A 19,022-nucleotide genomic window follows, 5' to 3' on the forward strand; every position below is an offset into this window, starting at 1 on the left:
ATTGAAACAGAGAGAAAGTACTAAAATCATAGCTTTTATACTTTTTGATATATGATACTAACTAGTTCATCCCCAATAGCTACGATACAGCGCCCCGGGTACAGCGCTACCAGTAGGGTTCAATTGCCTATTGTGAGTGTCCCTGTGTTGTGTGCATATACATGTAGTTAACAATAACTGCATGATGCAGTTCATGAAAATTATGGGTCCGAAGTCAACGTAGGGCCTACCCCAAAAGCATAATAAACTCAATTTTCCCAAATTTGTGGTCATTTTTTTTCAGCCCCCCCCCCAAGAGGGTCAAAACTTTTAAGGGCCCCCTTTTTGCATTAGGCCCCACTAACAAGTGTTTGTGAACGGTCCCTAATTATTGCCCACCATCTAGTGTTCGCTCTTTTCCTTTTTCAAGGACAGTTTTGTGTGAAATATTTTGACAAAACAGTAGTATCTGCTGGTTCCCTATATAAATTGTGCACATGTAAATGTATACGAACTTCTGACGAAGCAGCAAGAAGCAAGGAATTTTGGAGAAGGACAGCGAAGTGTTCTCGATTTGGGGACAAAAAAAAGCGTATTTCCCCCAATTGTTGCCCCTAGAAGAACATCGAGAAGCTGTGTTATTTCAATTTATTGCCTATAAATAACGTCCCGTCAAAAATTTGTCCTAACAGGTCACATATATACTGATTACACGCTGCATGACGAAGCAGTAAGGACAACAGGATACGAATTCGGAAACCTTGTCAACACATTGACTAAAGCATCTTGTATTTCAAATTTGTCTTGGTTGGAGGAAGTGCTTTAAAGATTTTTCATCATGGTAAGAAGACTACATTGTTTAAGTACTGTAATTAAAAAATAGTTGCACAGGTGCAAGCAAAATTTAGTTTCTAGGTAGGCTAGGCACCGTTGGAAATAGCTGGTATTCTTGACTTGGTCGGGCTGACGTCACCATGTCACAAAGGGGAAATAGCCTTGTAAAACCAGTGTACGCATGTGCAGTTCCCCTTTCTCGAGCTGGTTGCTATGCGTGCGCTTGTGCAAAGGGGGCGAAGGGGACACTGTTCCCGGATGTCCGACCGAGTGAATCGCGACGCCGTAGCAAAATGCTACACAATTTTATCAATATTGAATTTGCTACACAATTTTGGAGTTGAAATAGCATTTTTATGCCATAGACTTACACACTGAAGTATGTGAATGTACCAAGAAGATAAAAATAATGAGAGCAATTTTTGCTACGCATTTAAAAAAAATCATGCTTTTTAATTCCAACACTGTTTAGGAATTGATCATGGCCCCATGCCGGCCCAAGCTAGTCCTGCCAGCAAGACGTCAGTCTTTATCATAAATTCATAAACATAATGACATCTACTGACCTGAAGTCTTGCAGCGGTACATAGGGATGCACTGTACGTTTAAGAAATCCAAACTTCAAGCATCAAGAAATATACCTTGTATTTGTCAGTTTTACCTCAGAGATGCTGCAGACCCTCTCTACACAGTGTAGAAACATCACAAGTAGAATGCTGCTCAATATGATAAATCCAAATCATGAAAATCAAGACATTTTGCAGAGCAATATTTTGACCACTTTTGCACTAAGTAAATTACTCCCATGAAGATTGCAGGTTTTGCCAACCCTGGGAATTTTGAACCCACCCAAAAGATGAGATCAATGTTGATCAATTACCTCAACTTTGGGAGTATAGACTAGTACAGTGGGATTAAAATCATCCAAGCACGCCCAAACCCTGGTACAATGGGATTAAAATCGTCAGTGCATGCTCAAACTGTCCTTGAGAGAGTTCCTCAGCTGCATCCTTAGAGCCCAAAATGAGCCCACATATTGTGATGTTTCTTATTTGTGGAAAAGATAATAATAGAGTGAACTTACCTAGAGTTACAGTTACTGGAACTAGGCCCAAGCTGTCTCGGTGAATGGTCAACACTCTTCCTGGGTTTTAATATAGCCCGACACATGGCCCTATTGGTTCCTTCCTCGCCATGTAGGGCCATGACTTCCATAGTAGGCCTACGGTAGTAGGCCTACTGTAAAAAGCGGGGCACACGGAGGCAGATGAACCGTGAAGTGAACTCGTGTCACAGTTTCAACGGTTCACCCTACATTCACTTTTATGATAAAAGTACCAGGTACTCACAGTCACATGTTCAGTTTTGTGATAATCCTTAAAAATAACATGAAGACTTCCTGCATCTCTTTTCTTCATCAGCATTTCACAGCAAAAAAAGAGCAATTTCCTCGCCACCATCATGACCGTGTTTATCAAGCTATGAGATTAAATTTTTGTTATGGTGACGATCGATACGATTACGGTCACAAAATTTGTCATTTTTACACCTTCAAATGTACCCAAATTTTTTTACACATGCACCAAATATGTTTTGTAAAAGTCTTATCTTCACGTGAGGAACTGTAAGAAGTGATATTTTGTTTTTATTCAAAAATTGGATAGTAGGCCTACTGTGTACCCTGGACCAGATATGCCTAGGAGCCTTTGTTACGGAGAAGGCCAGTGGAAATCGTAGTGACGGAGGTGTGAGTACCTCGGGCTAGGTTTTAATGTCACATCAGGAGTTCCCCAGGGATCTGTGCTTGGTCCAGCTTTATTTTTGTTATACAATAACGACATCCAAGATAACATCCAATCAAGCATTCGCCTCTTCGCCAATGACAGCATGGTTTATAGACTTGTCTTTTAAAAGGTGGTACTACACCCCTGGCAAATTTTGTGCCTATTTTTGCATTTTTCGTAAAAATTATAGCATATTGGTGCATTGAATTTGTATCCATTTTGAAATCATTAATAGAGTATGACATAAGTACAAATTTATTCAAAACACATAGGCCTACAATTTTTTTTTTTTGAAGTCAACCATGATTGATCCTACATGTAGCATTTAGCTCTAGGTCCAGTCCAGAACCGGGAAAAATTTTTAAATATTTTTTTGAAATTCGAGTATAATCCCACTACCCAATTTTGAAATGTTCACCCAAAAACGGGGTGGGAATAAACTCGAGTAATACCAAGAAATGTGCTGTCCTGAGCATCACCTGCAAGAGGAAGTCAAGCGACTACATGTACCAGTATAGGCCACGTGTTTTGAACTCGCCACCCTTAGCGTTACATCACAAATATTATGAATTTTTACACCAATCAAGTTTCAAATTAGAATATCTCCACAACTATCAACCCTAAACTAGCAAAAGTATACATTTTTGGAAAGCTGAAGGCAAAAGCAATTTAAATATACACATTTCAACTCACTGTACAGGGTGACCTTGAAGTTATACAGGGTGGAATAAAAAAATCCGAATAAAAAATGGGTCATTTAATGCATTGCTTATTACTAACTTGCAGTTATAAACTGAAAGTAAACAACATTGATTTGGTTAGAGGTTAGGGGAGCCTACTGACTCTGGAAGAAAAAAATCACAGCTGTTTGGTAATCTCGAATACAGGGTGTCCCAAAATATGTTCAAATTTTTTACAATTCAACATATTTTGAACTGAAACATTTTACCCCTAACCCATACAAAAAAGTAAGTCCATATTTAGATTCCTCATCAAATTTCCTCTCAGAAAATGTAAACTTTGACTATGATAGGATAAGTAATTAAAAATTTACAGCAACTTTTAGATTTTGAAGACATCCGCATTGCTTACTACAGTGTTTAATATGAAAACGGGTAGTTTTGTACATAAAAGTTTGCATTTTATAGACTAAACCAATCATAAAGAGTTAAAAATGATTAAAAACAATTAGCAGAATTAATAATCTTTCAAAAGAGCTCTTAACCATGTCTGTAGCCCATATGGATGCAAAGATATGATCAGTTGATTCAACGCACACACACAAAATCTTTATTTCCCATAGACTTTGCACATACCGCCACCGCCTCATCCGCCACCGCCTCATCCACCACCTCGGTCATTCTGAACTCAAACAACTCTAACTCCACTATCTTAGCTGATAAACAATTCTCCTTTGGAGGTCTGTTAGGGCACTTATATAGCTACAAAATGACACCAAACACACTTCAATACCTTTTGTTGTCTCGCCTGAATGTTCAGGGAGAGACTTAGTAATCACTATGGTGTGTGTGTGTCCGTGTGTGTGTGTGTGCGTGTGTGCGTGCGTGCGTGTGTGCGTGTGTGCGTGTGTGTGTTCGGAAAAAGCTTGTGAACGCGTTATCTTGAGAACCGTAAGTGCTATGATGATGAAACTTTATAGGGGGTAGCATGACCAGAGGGTGTCGACCTGATTAGATTTTGAGCGCAAAATATGGTAATTAAGTACCTAATTTGCATAATTTATGCGTAATAAGCAAAATACCTTGTGAACAGATTATCTGGAGATCCGTATGGGGTACAGTGACGTAACTTGGTGGGGAGTAAGCGTGGCCAGATGTTCTCGACCTGATTAGATTTTCAGCGCAAAATATGCTAATTAAGTACCTAATTTGCATAATTTATGCGTATTTGATGCGTATCAAGCAAAAAAAACCTTGTGAACAGCTTATCTGGAGATCCGTATGGGGTACAGTGGCGTAACTTGGTGGGGAGTAAGCGTGGCCAGATGTTCTCGACCTGATTAGATTTTCAGCGCAAAATATGCTAATTAAGTACCTAATTTGCATAATTTATGCGTATTTGATGCGTATCAAGCAAAAACCCTTGTGAACAGCTTATCTGGAGATCCGTATGGGGTACAGTGGCGTAACTTGGTGAGGAGTAAGCGGGGCCAGAGGTTCTCGACCTGATTAGATTTTGAGCGTAAAATATGGTAATTAAGTACCTAATTTGCATAATATATGCGTAATAAGCAAAATACCTTGTGAACAGATTATCTGGAGATCCGTATGGGGTACAGTGACGTAACTTGGTGGGGAGTTGCGTGGCCAGAGGTACTCAACCTGATTAGATTTTCATGAGGTCAAAGGTCACATACAAGGTCAAAGGTCAACTGAGGTCACCAAATCTTTTAATAATTAATTTTCAACTGTGCATCACATATCCCAATAACAGCTTGATCGGTCATGTAATTAAGGAAATATGACGACTTTAAGATAGTCGCTTTCTTTGTAAAGTATAGCAAAGTAGCACTTTCAATGAGTGATAACTCGTAAAGGAAGCACCTTTCTGTTTTGATTTATTTGATGAAATAGTTCTTTGGTATTGCCAAATTTGATTTTTCAGCGCAACGTACTTTTTCCAATTTCGTGAGGTCAACGGTCACATACAAGGTCAAAGGTCAACTGAGGTCACCAAATCTTTTAACAATTAATTTTCAACTGTGCATCACATATCCCAATAACAGCTTGATCGGTCATGTAATTAAGGAAATATGACGACTTTAAGATAGTCGCTTTCCTGTAAAGTATAGCAAAGTAGCACTTTCAATGAGTGATAACTCGTAAAGGAAGCATCTTTCTGTTTTGATTTATTACTTTGATGAAATAGTTCTTTGGTTTTGCCAAATTTTGGAAGGTCATTACGGGTCATCCGAGGTCACTCAGGGGTCATCTGAGGTCAAGTTATTAAAAACTCGTATGGGCATGAAACTTGGTGGGTACAGTCATCATTTAAAGCCAAATTTTTGGAAGGTCATTTTGGGGTCACCAGGGGTCATATGAGGTCAAATTAGTAAAAACTGTCGTATGGACATGAAACTTGGTGGGTACAGTCAACATTTAAAGCCAAATTTTTGGAAGGTCATTTTGGGGTCACCAGGGGTCATCTGAGGTCAAATTAGTAAAACTGTCGTATGGACATGAAACTTGGTGGGTACAGTCAACATTTCAAGCCAAATTTTTGGAAGGTAATTTCGGGGTCATCTGAGGTCAAATTAGTAAAAACTGTTGGATGGACATGGAACTTGGTGGGTACAGTCAACATTTAAAGCCAAATATTTGGAAGGTAATTTCGAGTCACCAGGGTCATCTGAGGACAAATTAGTAAAAACTCGTATGGGCATGAAACTTGATGGGTACAGTCAACATTTAAAGCCAAATTTTTGGAAGGTCATTTCGAGGCCATCTGAGGTCAAATTAGTAAAAACTGTCGTATGGGCATGAAACTTAGCACGAGGGGTACAGTCAACATTTAGAGCCAAAATTTTAGAAGGTCATTTCAGGGCCACCAGGGGTCATCTGAGGTCATATTAGTAAAACTGTTGCATGGGCATGAAACTTGGTGGGTACAGTTACCATCGGCCAGATAATCGTGCCCAGCCGATAACCGCCAAATTCATTTACCTCTCTACCAACAGTTATCGCAAAAGCAGGCGGTCACAAAAGCAGGCGAGACTCGTGGTTCGAGAACCGCCTTGTTTAAGCAGAGATATAACAATTTGAACGAGTCTCGATTTGGAAAAGCGTAACAACACCACCATTTTTGGGTGGCGAGTTCAAAACGCGTGGCCTATACCATCTTCGGAGACGTCCTTGGCAAAGTCAACCAACATGATTATCTAGGTGTTACCATATATCCCATGACCTCAACTGGAACAGCCATTCACACCAAATCATCAACAAAGCCAACCAAACACTAGCCACTAGGTCTTCTCAGAAGAACACTTGCACCATGCCACAAGGATGTTAGTCCGAGAAGCTCTGACGATAACACTCTGATTGCCATGCAATCTACATATAAATGTAGACCATTCCGGGAGCTGTAATTGGTGTGCATGATGTAGCGTTTTGAATAGTGACTGGGAAGGGAACGTTTTCACGCACACCACATGTTTTGGGCCTTACCTAGCCTGTCCATAGGGGCTGGGACAGCACTTAATATTGAATGAATGATTGATTGATTTCAAAAGAGATTACTTTACTGACATATTGTTGCCTTTCTCATTACAGTCTATTATGTCATACAATGGTTCGGCCATGGTGGCCATGATTGGTAAAGACTGTGTTGCCATAGCATCGGATAGAAGGTTTGGTATCCAAGCACAGACTGTATCCATGGATTGCAAGAAGCTGTTTGAGATGGGACCAAGGCTCTATCTTGGTCTCTCTGGACTGGCTACAGATGTACAGACAGTGTAAGTATAATGGTAACTTGGCCCAGGATGTGGTGGGGGCACTATGATAGTGTACACATTGTGACCAAATTTGTTCATGATGCCCCCCCCCCCCAAAAAAAGCTAGTTTTGCCCAGCACATGAAACATCCAAGTTTTAATACTTTGAATTTACCTAACTGCTACACACTTGAAAACGTCCTTGTGTATTTTCTCACTACACTTGCTATTATAATAGTACAGTATTTAATACCAAATTAATTTTACAAAATATGTTTTTACCCCATACCAAATAAAGCACATGCTACTCGAAATTTTTAATTCATCTGTCGGAGTAAGAGTAAGCTCCTTTTATTTGTAAACCCCAATTTGGGTTTCCGTTTCCTTTTTCCCTCTCTTGGGGAATTTTCCCGAGCCCGAATGCATACAATTGAATACCTGAGTGGAAGAAGGGCCCAATTCCAATTTTTTACAAAAATGAGTTAGACTCAGCATTTTATTGCCAGCAGATTGTTCTTCCTTGTGTGTGAAAGATGAGCCAAAACCCACTCTCTAAATAGTCTTCCATGTACACTTAATCATGGTTTTCATGGAAGAAAGGCCCAACTCCATGGAGTTGGGCCCTTCTTCCACAAATATTGGGTTAAAGAGGAATTTCGTTCATCCATGAAATATGCTTTTCACTGCAATAAACTTTCGTACTAACATATTACATGCACTTGTGCAATTAATGGATAATTACCAACTTTCTGTAGCTATTTATAACACACTTGCATTATGTTAGTGGAAGAAGGGCCCAACTCCAGCCCGTATTAAGACCTGTACCGTTGCCATGGAAACATCATATATAATTTCGAATGTATGTAATATTGTATGTTCATGTATTAAAGGTCCCCTGAAGATGAAAACATTCTGCCTATAAAACTTTTCCAAAGTTTTTTCTTAATATCTCAAAAACAGTTTTGATGGAGTTGGGCCCTTCCACTCAGGTATTCAATTGTAATCCAACATCAATTTTTATTAACCCATAAGTTATGGGGCCACTCCCAGGAAATTCCTGAGCCCTTCCCTAAATTAGACCCCGTAAGGTACGGGGCCCTCCCGGAATTTCCAGAGCCCTTCCTATACACAAAGTGTAAATTTATTGCATCCATTTCCATACATTTTTATGAAACAATGATTATTATTTGGAAACCCTTTTTAAAGGGATTTAAAAATGCCAATACCTACAGTACATGTATAGGGGCAATTACATAATATCAATCCATTTTGGATGGAATTCCTGTCCCTGGCCATTTTTTCTGTTTATTTTGCATTGGCCAATAAACTTTATTAATTGATGCAAAGTTTCTTACCAATTTGAAATTAACAACTTACAGAGTAACATGTTTTCAAATATTAAAATTATCAATAAAGTTTAACAAGAAGATGTGGATTTCAGATGGTAAAGAAACTTCTGAGACATTCTGTATAAATATTCTACACATGTGATATCAAGTTTAGTCCTGCCAGCAAGACTTCAGTCTTTATCATAAACATAACATATACGGACCTGAAGTCTTGCAGCGGTACATAGGGATGCACTGTACGTTTAAGAAATCCAAACTTCAAGCATCAAGAAATATACCTTGTATTTGTCAGTTTTACCTCAGAGATGCTGTAGACCCTCTCTACACAGTGCAGAAACATCACAAGTAGAATGCTGCTCAATATGATAAATCCAAATCATGAAAATCAAGACATTTTGCAGAGCAATATTTTGACCACTTTTGCACTAAGTAAATTACTCCCATGAAGATTGCAGGTTTTGCCAACCCTGGGAATTTTGAACCCACCCAAAAGATGAGATCAATGTTGATCAATTACCTCAACTTTGGGAGTATAGACTAGTACAGTGGGATTAAAATCATCCAAGCACGCCCAGACCCTGGTACAATGGGATTAAAATCGTCAGTGCATGCCCAAACTGTCCTTGAGAGAGTTCCTCAGCTGCATCCTTAGAGCCCAAAATTAGCCCACATATATTTGTGATGTTTCTTATTTGTGGAAAAGATAATAATAGAGAGAACTGTAACTCTAGGTACGACGAGTTACAGTTACTGGAACTAATATCAAGTTATAATCATTAAGTATCATTTTCCCCCTTCATCTTTGCAGAGCAAATCGTCTAAAGTTCCGTCTTAATCTGTATACACTCAGAGAAAACAGAGAAATTAAACCAAAGACATTCATGAGCATGGTAGCTAATCTACTGTATGAAAGAAGGTAAGTTTTAGTCATGTGTATTATAAAGTCGGTGTCATTCAGGAAATGATATACAGTCCAACCTCTTTTGTCTCGCCATGATCTGGATAAGTGAATTATGTGCAATTGAACTGTTTTAAATTCTTAATGCTTTAAAAAGGAAAAAAAGAGTCGAAAGTAACTGAAGTACAGCAAGCCGTCCACCCGCCTTTTGGATGGCCAACTTCAAAAGTAGACGGGTGGTAAATCCATCAACCCGTCTTTCACCTTGGGAGAACAATGCCAGTGCATTGAAATGTTAACCCAGGTTAAATAAGAATGAAATAAATAAATAAATAAATAAATGGACGGGTCAGCAAAATCCCCAATGAGATAGTATGGAGAAAAAATTTAGTTTGAATTATTTTCACCTTTTTTCCTCTATTCACATCATATGAATATAATATTATAGGTCTATGAAAATAATATAATATTTAAAATACCTTGGGAGTGTTTTTAGTGTCTGAGTTCTGAGTGCAAAAACTTATTCAATTTCAATCAAGTCAAGTTCAATTCAGTCAAGGTGGCATGTAGGAGAAGGTTAATTAGTTTCTCATTCTCAAATGGACTAATACTTTATGTGCTGAAACTTGGCAAGAGATTTTAGTTGCTTAAGGGGTGGGGTATGAGCGTTTGGACAGTATTTATTGTGGGACATTAGAGCACATCAGACATATCAATTGCATTCTGAATCTGAAGAATGTCCTTCTGGTATCAAATAATTTTGATTTTTGAAATTGCAATGTAATACACATTTTATGGCAAATGATTAAAATTGATATTTTTGATATTTAACAGTACTAAAGTAAACTTCATAAATCTGATGATTTATACTTACAGTGTATGTAGGTGGGATGAAAAGCCGATGATCAATTGAAAATTTTGACCTTTCGTATTGAAGATTTTTTTTTCCCAAAACACCAAAAAATTAGGTCTTTTGGGGAAAAAATCCATATCTTCAATATGAAAGGTCAAAATTTTCAATTGATCGTCAGCTTTTCCTCCCAGCTACATACACTTTAAGAATATATCATTAGATTTATGAATTTTACTTCGAGGACTGTTATATATCAAAAATGTGAAAATATCAAATTTTAATAATTTGTCATAAAATTTGTATTATATCGTGAATTTCAAAAATTAAAATTATTTGATATCAGAAAGACATTCTTCGTATTAAGAATGCAATTTGATATGTCTGATGTGCTCTCATGTCCCACAAAAAATACTGTTGAAACGCTCATTCCAGATCCCTTAAGTTAAGATGAATTAAAATGCTTATTTTTTCTTTTAAGCATAAAGCAATAGTGGTTTGTCAAGTATTAGTTATGTATCAACTTAATGGAGATAAAAATATTGGAGATATGCAGACCTGCCAAATTCAGTATACATGTACTTCAAAACAAATGTGATCGATCATGGCGTAAAATCGATATTGGACCCAAACATTTTTGGATCCTAGCTAACAAATTAATTTTGGACGGGCAGTTTCTGGATCCTGGCTAACACCCTGAGTACATGTATAGCTTTTGAGATTACTGACGTTTCATCTCCATTTTGCAGGTTTGGTCCATATTTCACAGAGCCAGTTATAGCAGGGTTAGATCCTAAGACATACGCTCCATTCATATGCAACCTGGATCTCATCGGGTGTCCTATGTTTACTGAAGACTTTGTGGTAGCTGGTACATGTACAGAACAACTTTATGGCATGTGTGAATCATTATGGGTACCAAATCTGGTGAGTAAAATAGATTGCTATTAAATCAGGTAAAAGGATTGAAACATCTGTTTCCTCCTGTTCTGCGCACATGGACATAGGGACAGTAGGACAAAGTGAGATTTTCATAGGTGTGCAAGAAGCCTGTTTGCTTCCTGAAATGGGTGTCACTTGCTTCCTGGAATGCCAGGCAATGACATACTGCCACAGATGAGAAAGTATACAAACTATCCGCCAACAGGTAAAGTCCCCATAATGCTTTTTATGCTGTGAATTCTTGCATATTCATGAGGGCCTGTGTGTGTAACAAATCATGCTGATTCATGCATGTGTTGCTTGCCTTCGGATTTACACTACAGTGCGTTATGTGTCTTACCTTAAAAATGTGTGGTGTGTGCATACAGAAGTTTCGTCTGTCGCACGTCATAGAATGATCAGCCCTCATTAACGGGTGATGCTGGGACTTTGCCTGTTGGTGGTTGGTCTGTATATTTTGTCGTCTGTGCATACTGCGTATTTAGCCTGCAGTGACTGCATACATGAATATATAGTGTATGGTTAAGGGGGATACACATCCTGCACAAGAACAAATAAACACAATGGGTAATGATTGTTCGCTACAAGAGGAAGCTGCAAACCCACAACCTTCCGATCTCTAGACGGACGTCTTATCCATTGTTTAAAATAAATTTGGTTTCATGCTAGTGATACCTTATCCATATTTCTTTATTCCATCTGACTATGTGTCATTGTTGCCTAGTTATTTGATGGCAACCACTTAACCAAGATATATGTGTCTTATTTGATATTACTAGGAACCAGATGATTTATTTGAGACCATATCCCAAGCCTTGCTGAATGCTGTAGACAGGGATGCAGTGTCAGGTTGGGGAGCTGTTGTACATATCATGTAAGTGTAAAAAATGATGTATATCAATGTGATGTCCACAAAATGGTCACTAACCCTGTTCATCATAGGATGTGCAGCACTCATCGTATCAACCTAGTACTACTAGTTATTAGGCGAAGTTTGGGTATATAGATACAGATTAAATCTAGCAGAGGAGTCTTTATCAGGTGAGAACGATTGCCCGGACCTGACAGATTCTGAGACTAGATGTAATCCGTATCATCCTCTAAACCCAAACTAATAAGAATTTTATCATACCTGATGTCTAAAGTGCTCTAGGCTAGAACATTTGTGATTCCATACAACAGCTTCTGCTTGGCAGCAAAGTACTAATTCTCAAGTTGTTTAGCAAGCCCATCTGAGACTGCCATGACTGCTTATCGCTGCCAATTTCTTTGAGATAGTTTTCTGGCTGCATTGTTATTAGCTCTTTGCGTATTCTTCTTCTTATATTTTCCATTTCATCATACTTTCACTTTGAGCAAATTGAGCATAGTGGTCATCATAATCCTAACCCTAAACCAAGCTATTAAACCCTAATCTTAACCCTTTTCATAATCATTATCTTTATAACTAATGACACCCAATTGAAATGATGCTAGCTTACAAAGCCATGTTGATGGTTGTAAATAACTGATTAACATGATAACATCTCAATGAATAGCAGAATAAAAGTAATTATAGTGTAATGAAAGACAGATAAAAAGACTAGTTCGCGTCTGAAGTCACGGCAAAGGCGCGCTGTGATTGGTTGCCGACCTGTGCAGTACGGCATTTTCTGTTTAGTTGTCACTGTCAGAATTTCAGACACGAACTAGTCTTTTTATCTCTGTCTTTCATTATAATGGTACATAGTAATGTCAATAAGATTAAAGTAGAATAAATCAGATAATGTAATTGGCTATGCTCTTATTTTATTTATTATCCATTGACCAGAACTTGTAAAATGTTTATCAATCTCTTGACCTAATCACACATTTTTGTTTCTTATTTCATTTTTGCAGAGAGAAAGACAAGATCACAACAAGGACCGTCAAAGCAAGAATGGATTAGTGCAACTATTTGTTTCCAGTCTAAGCCAGTTATGAGTGTGTAAATAACAATGGGGTTGGTCTACCACATCGTGGCATACAATGCACATGGGACAATTCAAGTACATACTTTCTACTACTACTGCTACAGGATGTCATCCTATAATGATTAGTACCGGTACCCATTTAAGTTTTCATGACTTATGATTTAGATAACAATATCTTTAGGTTAATTTGTACAAGAGAGATCTCTCTTTTAGAATTACGCATTGAAATTGGGGAATAATTACGTTATACCATACACAGCGTACCCCATGTGTGCAATTTATATCTTAGTTGCAACAAGGCATCACATCCTTATGATACTCAGTGCAGAGGGTGTTCTGTAATTGTACCAAAAGTGGATACTGGATCTGTGGTTTGTACCTCTACTTATCATCCCGCTTGTCATTCTGGGACACCCTGTAGGGAACAAGGTTGCCATCACATTTTCAACTTTTCTTTTTGTTATATAATGCTAGTGCATAAAAATGCAGAAGTAAGATATGGAATGGAAACAAGAATGATGCATTGATGAAATGGTTAGGGATTATTTGAAAGATGAATAAACCCAAGCGGGGGCGTAAGTGAAGCGAATTCAGAATGCATTCCAAACCTATGAGAAAAAAATGGAACAAATTCTGGGTTTTTTTTTTACCACAAAAAGCCACTGAATTTCTTTAAAATCACAAGGATGGATTCAAATATGGGCATGAATTTCAAATGAAGAATCAAATGTGTAGGGTCTAAGAGAGTGTGAACTTGTGTGATGGCAATTTTAGTACTTCAAATCCTGCAACATTTCCCTGGTCTCATACCCATGTATGAAGGATGAACTGTATAGCACAGAATTGATTCAGATCATCTGTTTTTATCCACTCCTTTGTCAGTCGGATAACAGAATGTCAGACAAGGGGGATTGGAATGTACTTAACGTTTTGTTTGACTGGAGTTACTGTCATGGTAATTTTCTAATTTACATAAAGTATCTTTGTTATTTTCTTCTTGTCAATTACTTGGAAACAAATTTAAGTATGTCCAAAGTGATGTGCATTTGTGTGACCATTGCCCAATTTCTGTGAGTCCCAGAATATGCCATAAGAACCAAACATTAATTGGGCATTCCATTTCAAACCATATATACCTTATGGGAGACATGAATATAATCTCCTGCACAGCACCGCAGGTGTAGATTTCAAATGGAGTCATCCATACAGATAACCCTATTTGAAATTTACACTCCCTGTGTGGCCGATTAAGGTCATGTCTCTTATAGGGTGTATGGATTGCAACTGAATTAAATAAGCCATTGTATGTTTCTAGCTCCAACAGGGATTGTATCTTACCAGTTTTGTGGGTATTTGCAAAGGGTCAATTTATCATTCCAAATAGCACATGAACTGCAAGGCTTGGATTGAGTCCTTGGATTCTAGAATATCACAATAATTATGGGCACACAAATAGAAATTGCTATCCTTGCATTGAAATGTCATCAGTCTATCCTAGTAAATTCAAATTAAACAGACTTTTCACAGACAATATTTTGTATTGTTTTTGCTATCTTACTAGAGGTAGATCCAAACATTTTGAATGTGTATTTTGTCTACCATGTTGTGTCAGCTGTAAGCAAATAAATTCATTCATGTGATATAATACGAATGCTCCTGTGTGATTCTAATTTTGCAGTGGCGTAACCAGTGGGTGTGTGTGCCCACCGCTCATCATGGCCGTCGGTTCACAAAGGATCTTGGCCACAGTATTTTTTGTGGGACCTGTGACCACATCAGACACACCAAATTGCATTCTGAATACAAAGAATGTCTTTCTGATATCAAATAATTCTTTCCCAGCTACGTACACTTTAAGTACATATCAATAGATTTATACAATTAATTATGAGGACTGTTTAAATTTCAAATTTTTTTAATAATTTGCCATAAAGTTTTGTATTTTATCGCGAATTTAAAAAATATCAAAATTATTTGATATCAGGACATTCCTTGTATTCAAAATGCAATTTGGTGTCTGATTTGCTCTCAGGTCCCATATAAAATATGGTGCTATCTGACCCCTTAACGCGGCTGTGTACTCTAGACATTGTTTCTTTCGCGAAATTGAGTTTTTTTGATATGTTTGTACCAGCGTTCGAAATAGGGCCGGTCAGCCGGCCATTGGCCTGTAACTTTTGGCCTGGCGGTAACTTTTCTGACTGGCATCTAGTTGCCGACCGGCTGGCGGTAACTTTTAAGGTCAAGCCGGGTGGCGGTAACTTTTTGAGGCATATTTGAACACTGGTTTGTACTTTGTTATGTTTTTTATAAACACAAGGAATGAAAATCCAGATTTGTAAACTCCAACTGCAATATTTTAAGGATTTTATTTCACTATTCCACTCGTGTTTGAAATTTAAAAGGAAAGAAAATATTTATTGTACCAGCAAGGTACACACGCGCAACAACGCATCGCGTTGCGTATCACTGATTTCACAAAAACCTAGCGGTCAAATGGCTCCATTTTAGCTGATAAAATGTGAATTTTTTCAAGTTCTTTCCCTCGATTTAAACATCAAGATATGAATAGATTTCGCCCAAATTTCTCAAGGGGCTGTGGATTTACCCGATGTTCACGTAATGTAAGGTAGAAAAACGAGAACTGTCGCATTCTTCTGTAAGCTTCGATCAAAGTGCAAAATGTGACCACTTTAAACTTCAACAGCCTTTATTTCAATGTTCATTTTCTCCGTAAAATGACAATTTAGGTACACGATAACTCAATAAATACAGCATCTATAGGTAAGCAATTATGCTCATCATAAAAAGCATGATCGACTTAAGAAACGTTTTTCTCATTTTTTTACATTTTGGTTTATTTCCGATTTTAGGCATCATTTTGTGCAAATAGGCATTTGTGAATTTTAAAAAGATCATTTTGATGCCTTATATGGTCAATATTTCAAAAAATAAGGCCAATATCAAAAAACTAAAAACATTTTTGGAATGGTGCCTCAAGATTAAGAAAAAAGCAAAACAAACATTTTTGGAAAGAGTTTTTTTTGTTATGATGTACCGAACAAAAATAGCCAAAAAATTCTCTTTTTTGTGTGATTCCCTTCATAATTGTTGTTTTTACACCAAAACTGTACTTATATTGAGATTCACTGATGTCTTGCCTTTATAAAAATGTATACATTTATATGTTTTGCGTGAATAATTACAAAGTTATGGCACTTTTACTACATGGGTATCTGAGAGTACACAGCTAGCTACCTTAAGGGAACGGATAGCAATGTAGGACATAAGAGTACATCAGACATATCAAATTGCATTCTGAATACAAGGAATGTCCTTCGGATATCAAATAATTTTGATTTTTTGAAATTTGCGATATAATAAAATTTTATGGCAAATTACTAAAATTATTGTTATTTTTTAAATTTTGTTTTATTTTGGATATTTAACAGTCCTCAAAGTAAACTTTATAAATCTAATGATATACACCAGGGGGACTTAACACAAATGACCATACGGGTTCCCCGGAAAGACCCTTTGGATTTCGCAGCTCCAAAAGACCCCTATAGTTGACTAAAATAGAGCTCTGAAAGACCCTTGATTTTGATAAAATCACTCTAAAAGACTCCCAAAATTACTCAACCCTCATATTTCTGGGGTTTTCAGGCGATTTTCAACCAGAAAGGTAAGAAAGACCCTTGATTTTGTCCCCATTTTACTTGTACAGGGTGTATCAAAATGATTGGTACCGGGCTATGTGACATTTTCAAAAATATATTAAAAATATAAAATTGCTAATTAATATAGTTTTTGTACTATAAATAGAAAGGGGCATATGTTTACTTATTGATCTAATAGTCTGAAGATGATAGGTTGATGCATCTGGGAGCTATTGTCATTTAAACAAAAATCGACCTAATCATGGTTTTACTTACACCACAAGATGAATAGATTCACTGCTTGAACTATTTATTGCATACATGCTCTTCAATATCTCACCTCAGTCTACATATCCAAACATTGCTTTACACATGCTTTAGAAAGATAGTTCCTGAAGTCCCTGCCTTACGACTCTGAGACTCTGGCAGTGTGAGGTGAAGCCCTATCTTGAATGAACATAACACCTGGGATGGATCCATTCGGTAACTGCCCATATCAAATTTTTAAACATTGCAAGTTATAGCATGTTTGCATGGAATGCTCCTTGCTCTTGGAAACTGGCTTCTAAATCTTCTCTGCACTTCTCCATAGCTTCATGTCAACCAGTAATTCTGTACTATCAATGCACGCCGAAGTGTGGAATACAATAACTTTTACCAGGTCTAACCTAACATACACTGTCTACAGTCTACAGAAAATCTGCCACACCATCTACTTAGTAATCTCAACGCATCTTATACTGCAATTTAAATTACCACCCTGGAAGGTGTTGATACACAAACTTCACTCCACCTATTCAAATCAATAATAATGATTAGAACACTTATATAATACTAGATTTTGCGGTTCTCGGGTCGGGCGGTTCTCGTGATAGGCCTATTTCTAATTACCCAACACCCGTTACCCATTTACCTGCCCTGATCTTTTAAACTACTTTGAAATGCGCCTCTCAGTAGGTCTATATGCACGTGTTCCGTATTGAAATATGTGTTGAAAATAGGCCTAGTGGTCTGCGATGAGATGCATCTGTTAGCCGCGCACAATCCCGTTGATACTCGCGATAGCGTACCGTGCGATGATACTCGCGATAAGCGCATACCAGCGCGATAGTGCACTGCACCTTGTAACAGCGATAAGCGCCGCAGACGGACACGCCGTTATTAGTATCAAGATATGAATGACGAAATATGCAAGGAAAAAATTAAACATTTCCATGGTTTTCAACATAATTTTCATTCTCACAAGGTCTCTTTGAAAATGGTGCGCTACTGATCCAGCGTTACGATGAAAAGTGTAAAAACACCTACTTTCCTTTAGAATCATGTAACTTCTGAACAGAACAAGGGCGGCGGAACCGGGGGGGGGCCAGTGGCCCCTCCACGTTTTTGTCTGGGGGGCCTGGCCCCCCACTTTTAACCCATAATGTGCTGTGTGTAACATGTCTGGGTGAACATAAATAATCAAATCTCTATTCTAGACCCTCAACATGCCTAAAGAAAGTGAAAAAACGATGCACGAAATGGCTTCAATTGGACCTTCATTTTGCACAATTTTCCAACTCCCCTGTATTAGGACACCCAACACTAAAAGCAATAATTTATAGTGAAAACTTATCCACGAATGGCTTCAATTTGGGCCTTCATTTAACCCATTTTCGGATTTTTCAAACTAAAATTGTACACAATAATAGTGCCAGAATGGTCCACCAAATGGCTTCAATTGGGCCTTCAGTTTGCAAAAGTTTCTCACATCCCCCCCTCAGACACCCCCCTGCGTCACGCAAGCGCGCAGCGATGGCCGCTTCGCGCCCATTTTATTTTGATTTTTTACATCACCCTGGCCCCCCACTTTCAAAATCGTTCCGCTGCCCCTGGAACAGAATGTGCTATATATATGATCTAAAATTCTTAGAGAAGATCAAACTACTATAATTACAAATATTTAAACAAATAAACCTAAAGTGGTACAAAAAATAGTAAAAAAAAATCCGCAAAAATGAGAAGTCGTCGGTACCGATCATTTTGATACACCCTGTATGCAGCTTCAAAAGACCCCCTTTTACCGGTACGCTGTCAACTCCCAAAGACCCACCACCTAAACATCCTTTGTATTTTATTGTTCTGGGCAATACTGAAGTGGCCATATCTGTGTGTAACGTAAGTCTAATTATGATGGGGTTTTATTTTCAGCAAAATAAATCTCTGAACATGGCTCATGTAATACAATTGAGAACTGAATCACAATGGGGTATACTATCATACTCAAAGCAGGTCTCAAAACAGGAAAATGTTGGGATGTTTATTAATCACACAAACAGACTAC

General features: G+C 37.8%; 1 protein-coding gene across 1 annotated transcript; it reads left to right on the top strand.

Annotated features, from left to right (window-relative positions):
* The first annotated feature begins 489 nt into the window (after positions 1 to 489).
* Positions 490 to 14,685, top strand: LOC140151553 (proteasome subunit beta type-3-like). Its single transcript, XM_072173939.1, has 6 exons — positions 490 to 820; positions 6,887 to 7,071; positions 9,207 to 9,314; positions 10,896 to 11,073; positions 11,868 to 11,962; positions 12,967 to 14,685. Exons 1-6 carry the CDS (start codon positions 818 to 820, stop codon positions 13,013 to 13,015), a joined length of 618 nt encoding a protein of 205 aa, XP_072030040.1. The 5' UTR covers positions 490 to 817; the 3' UTR covers positions 13,016 to 14,685.
* Positions 14,686 to 19,022: the final 4,337 nt, after the last annotated feature.

Source organism: Amphiura filiformis, chromosome 4 (assembly GCF_039555335.1).
Source record: "Amphiura filiformis chromosome 4, Afil_fr2py, whole genome shotgun sequence".
NCBI classification, from domain to species: domain Eukaryota; kingdom Metazoa; phylum Echinodermata; class Ophiuroidea; order Amphilepidida; family Amphiuridae; genus Amphiura; species Amphiura filiformis.

What these genes read in the sequence shown, in the direction of transcription:
- LOC140151553 (XM_072173939.1), top strand. An exon ending in GCTACAGATGTACAGACAGT is followed by an intron (nt 7,072 to 9,206) that starts GTAAGTATAATG and finishes TCATCTTTGCAG; the next exon opens with AGCAAATCGTCTAAAGTTCC. An exon ending in CATTATGGGTACCAAATCTG is followed by an intron (nt 11,074 to 11,867) that starts GTGAGTAAAATA and finishes TGATATTACTAG; the next exon opens with GAACCAGATGATTTATTTGA.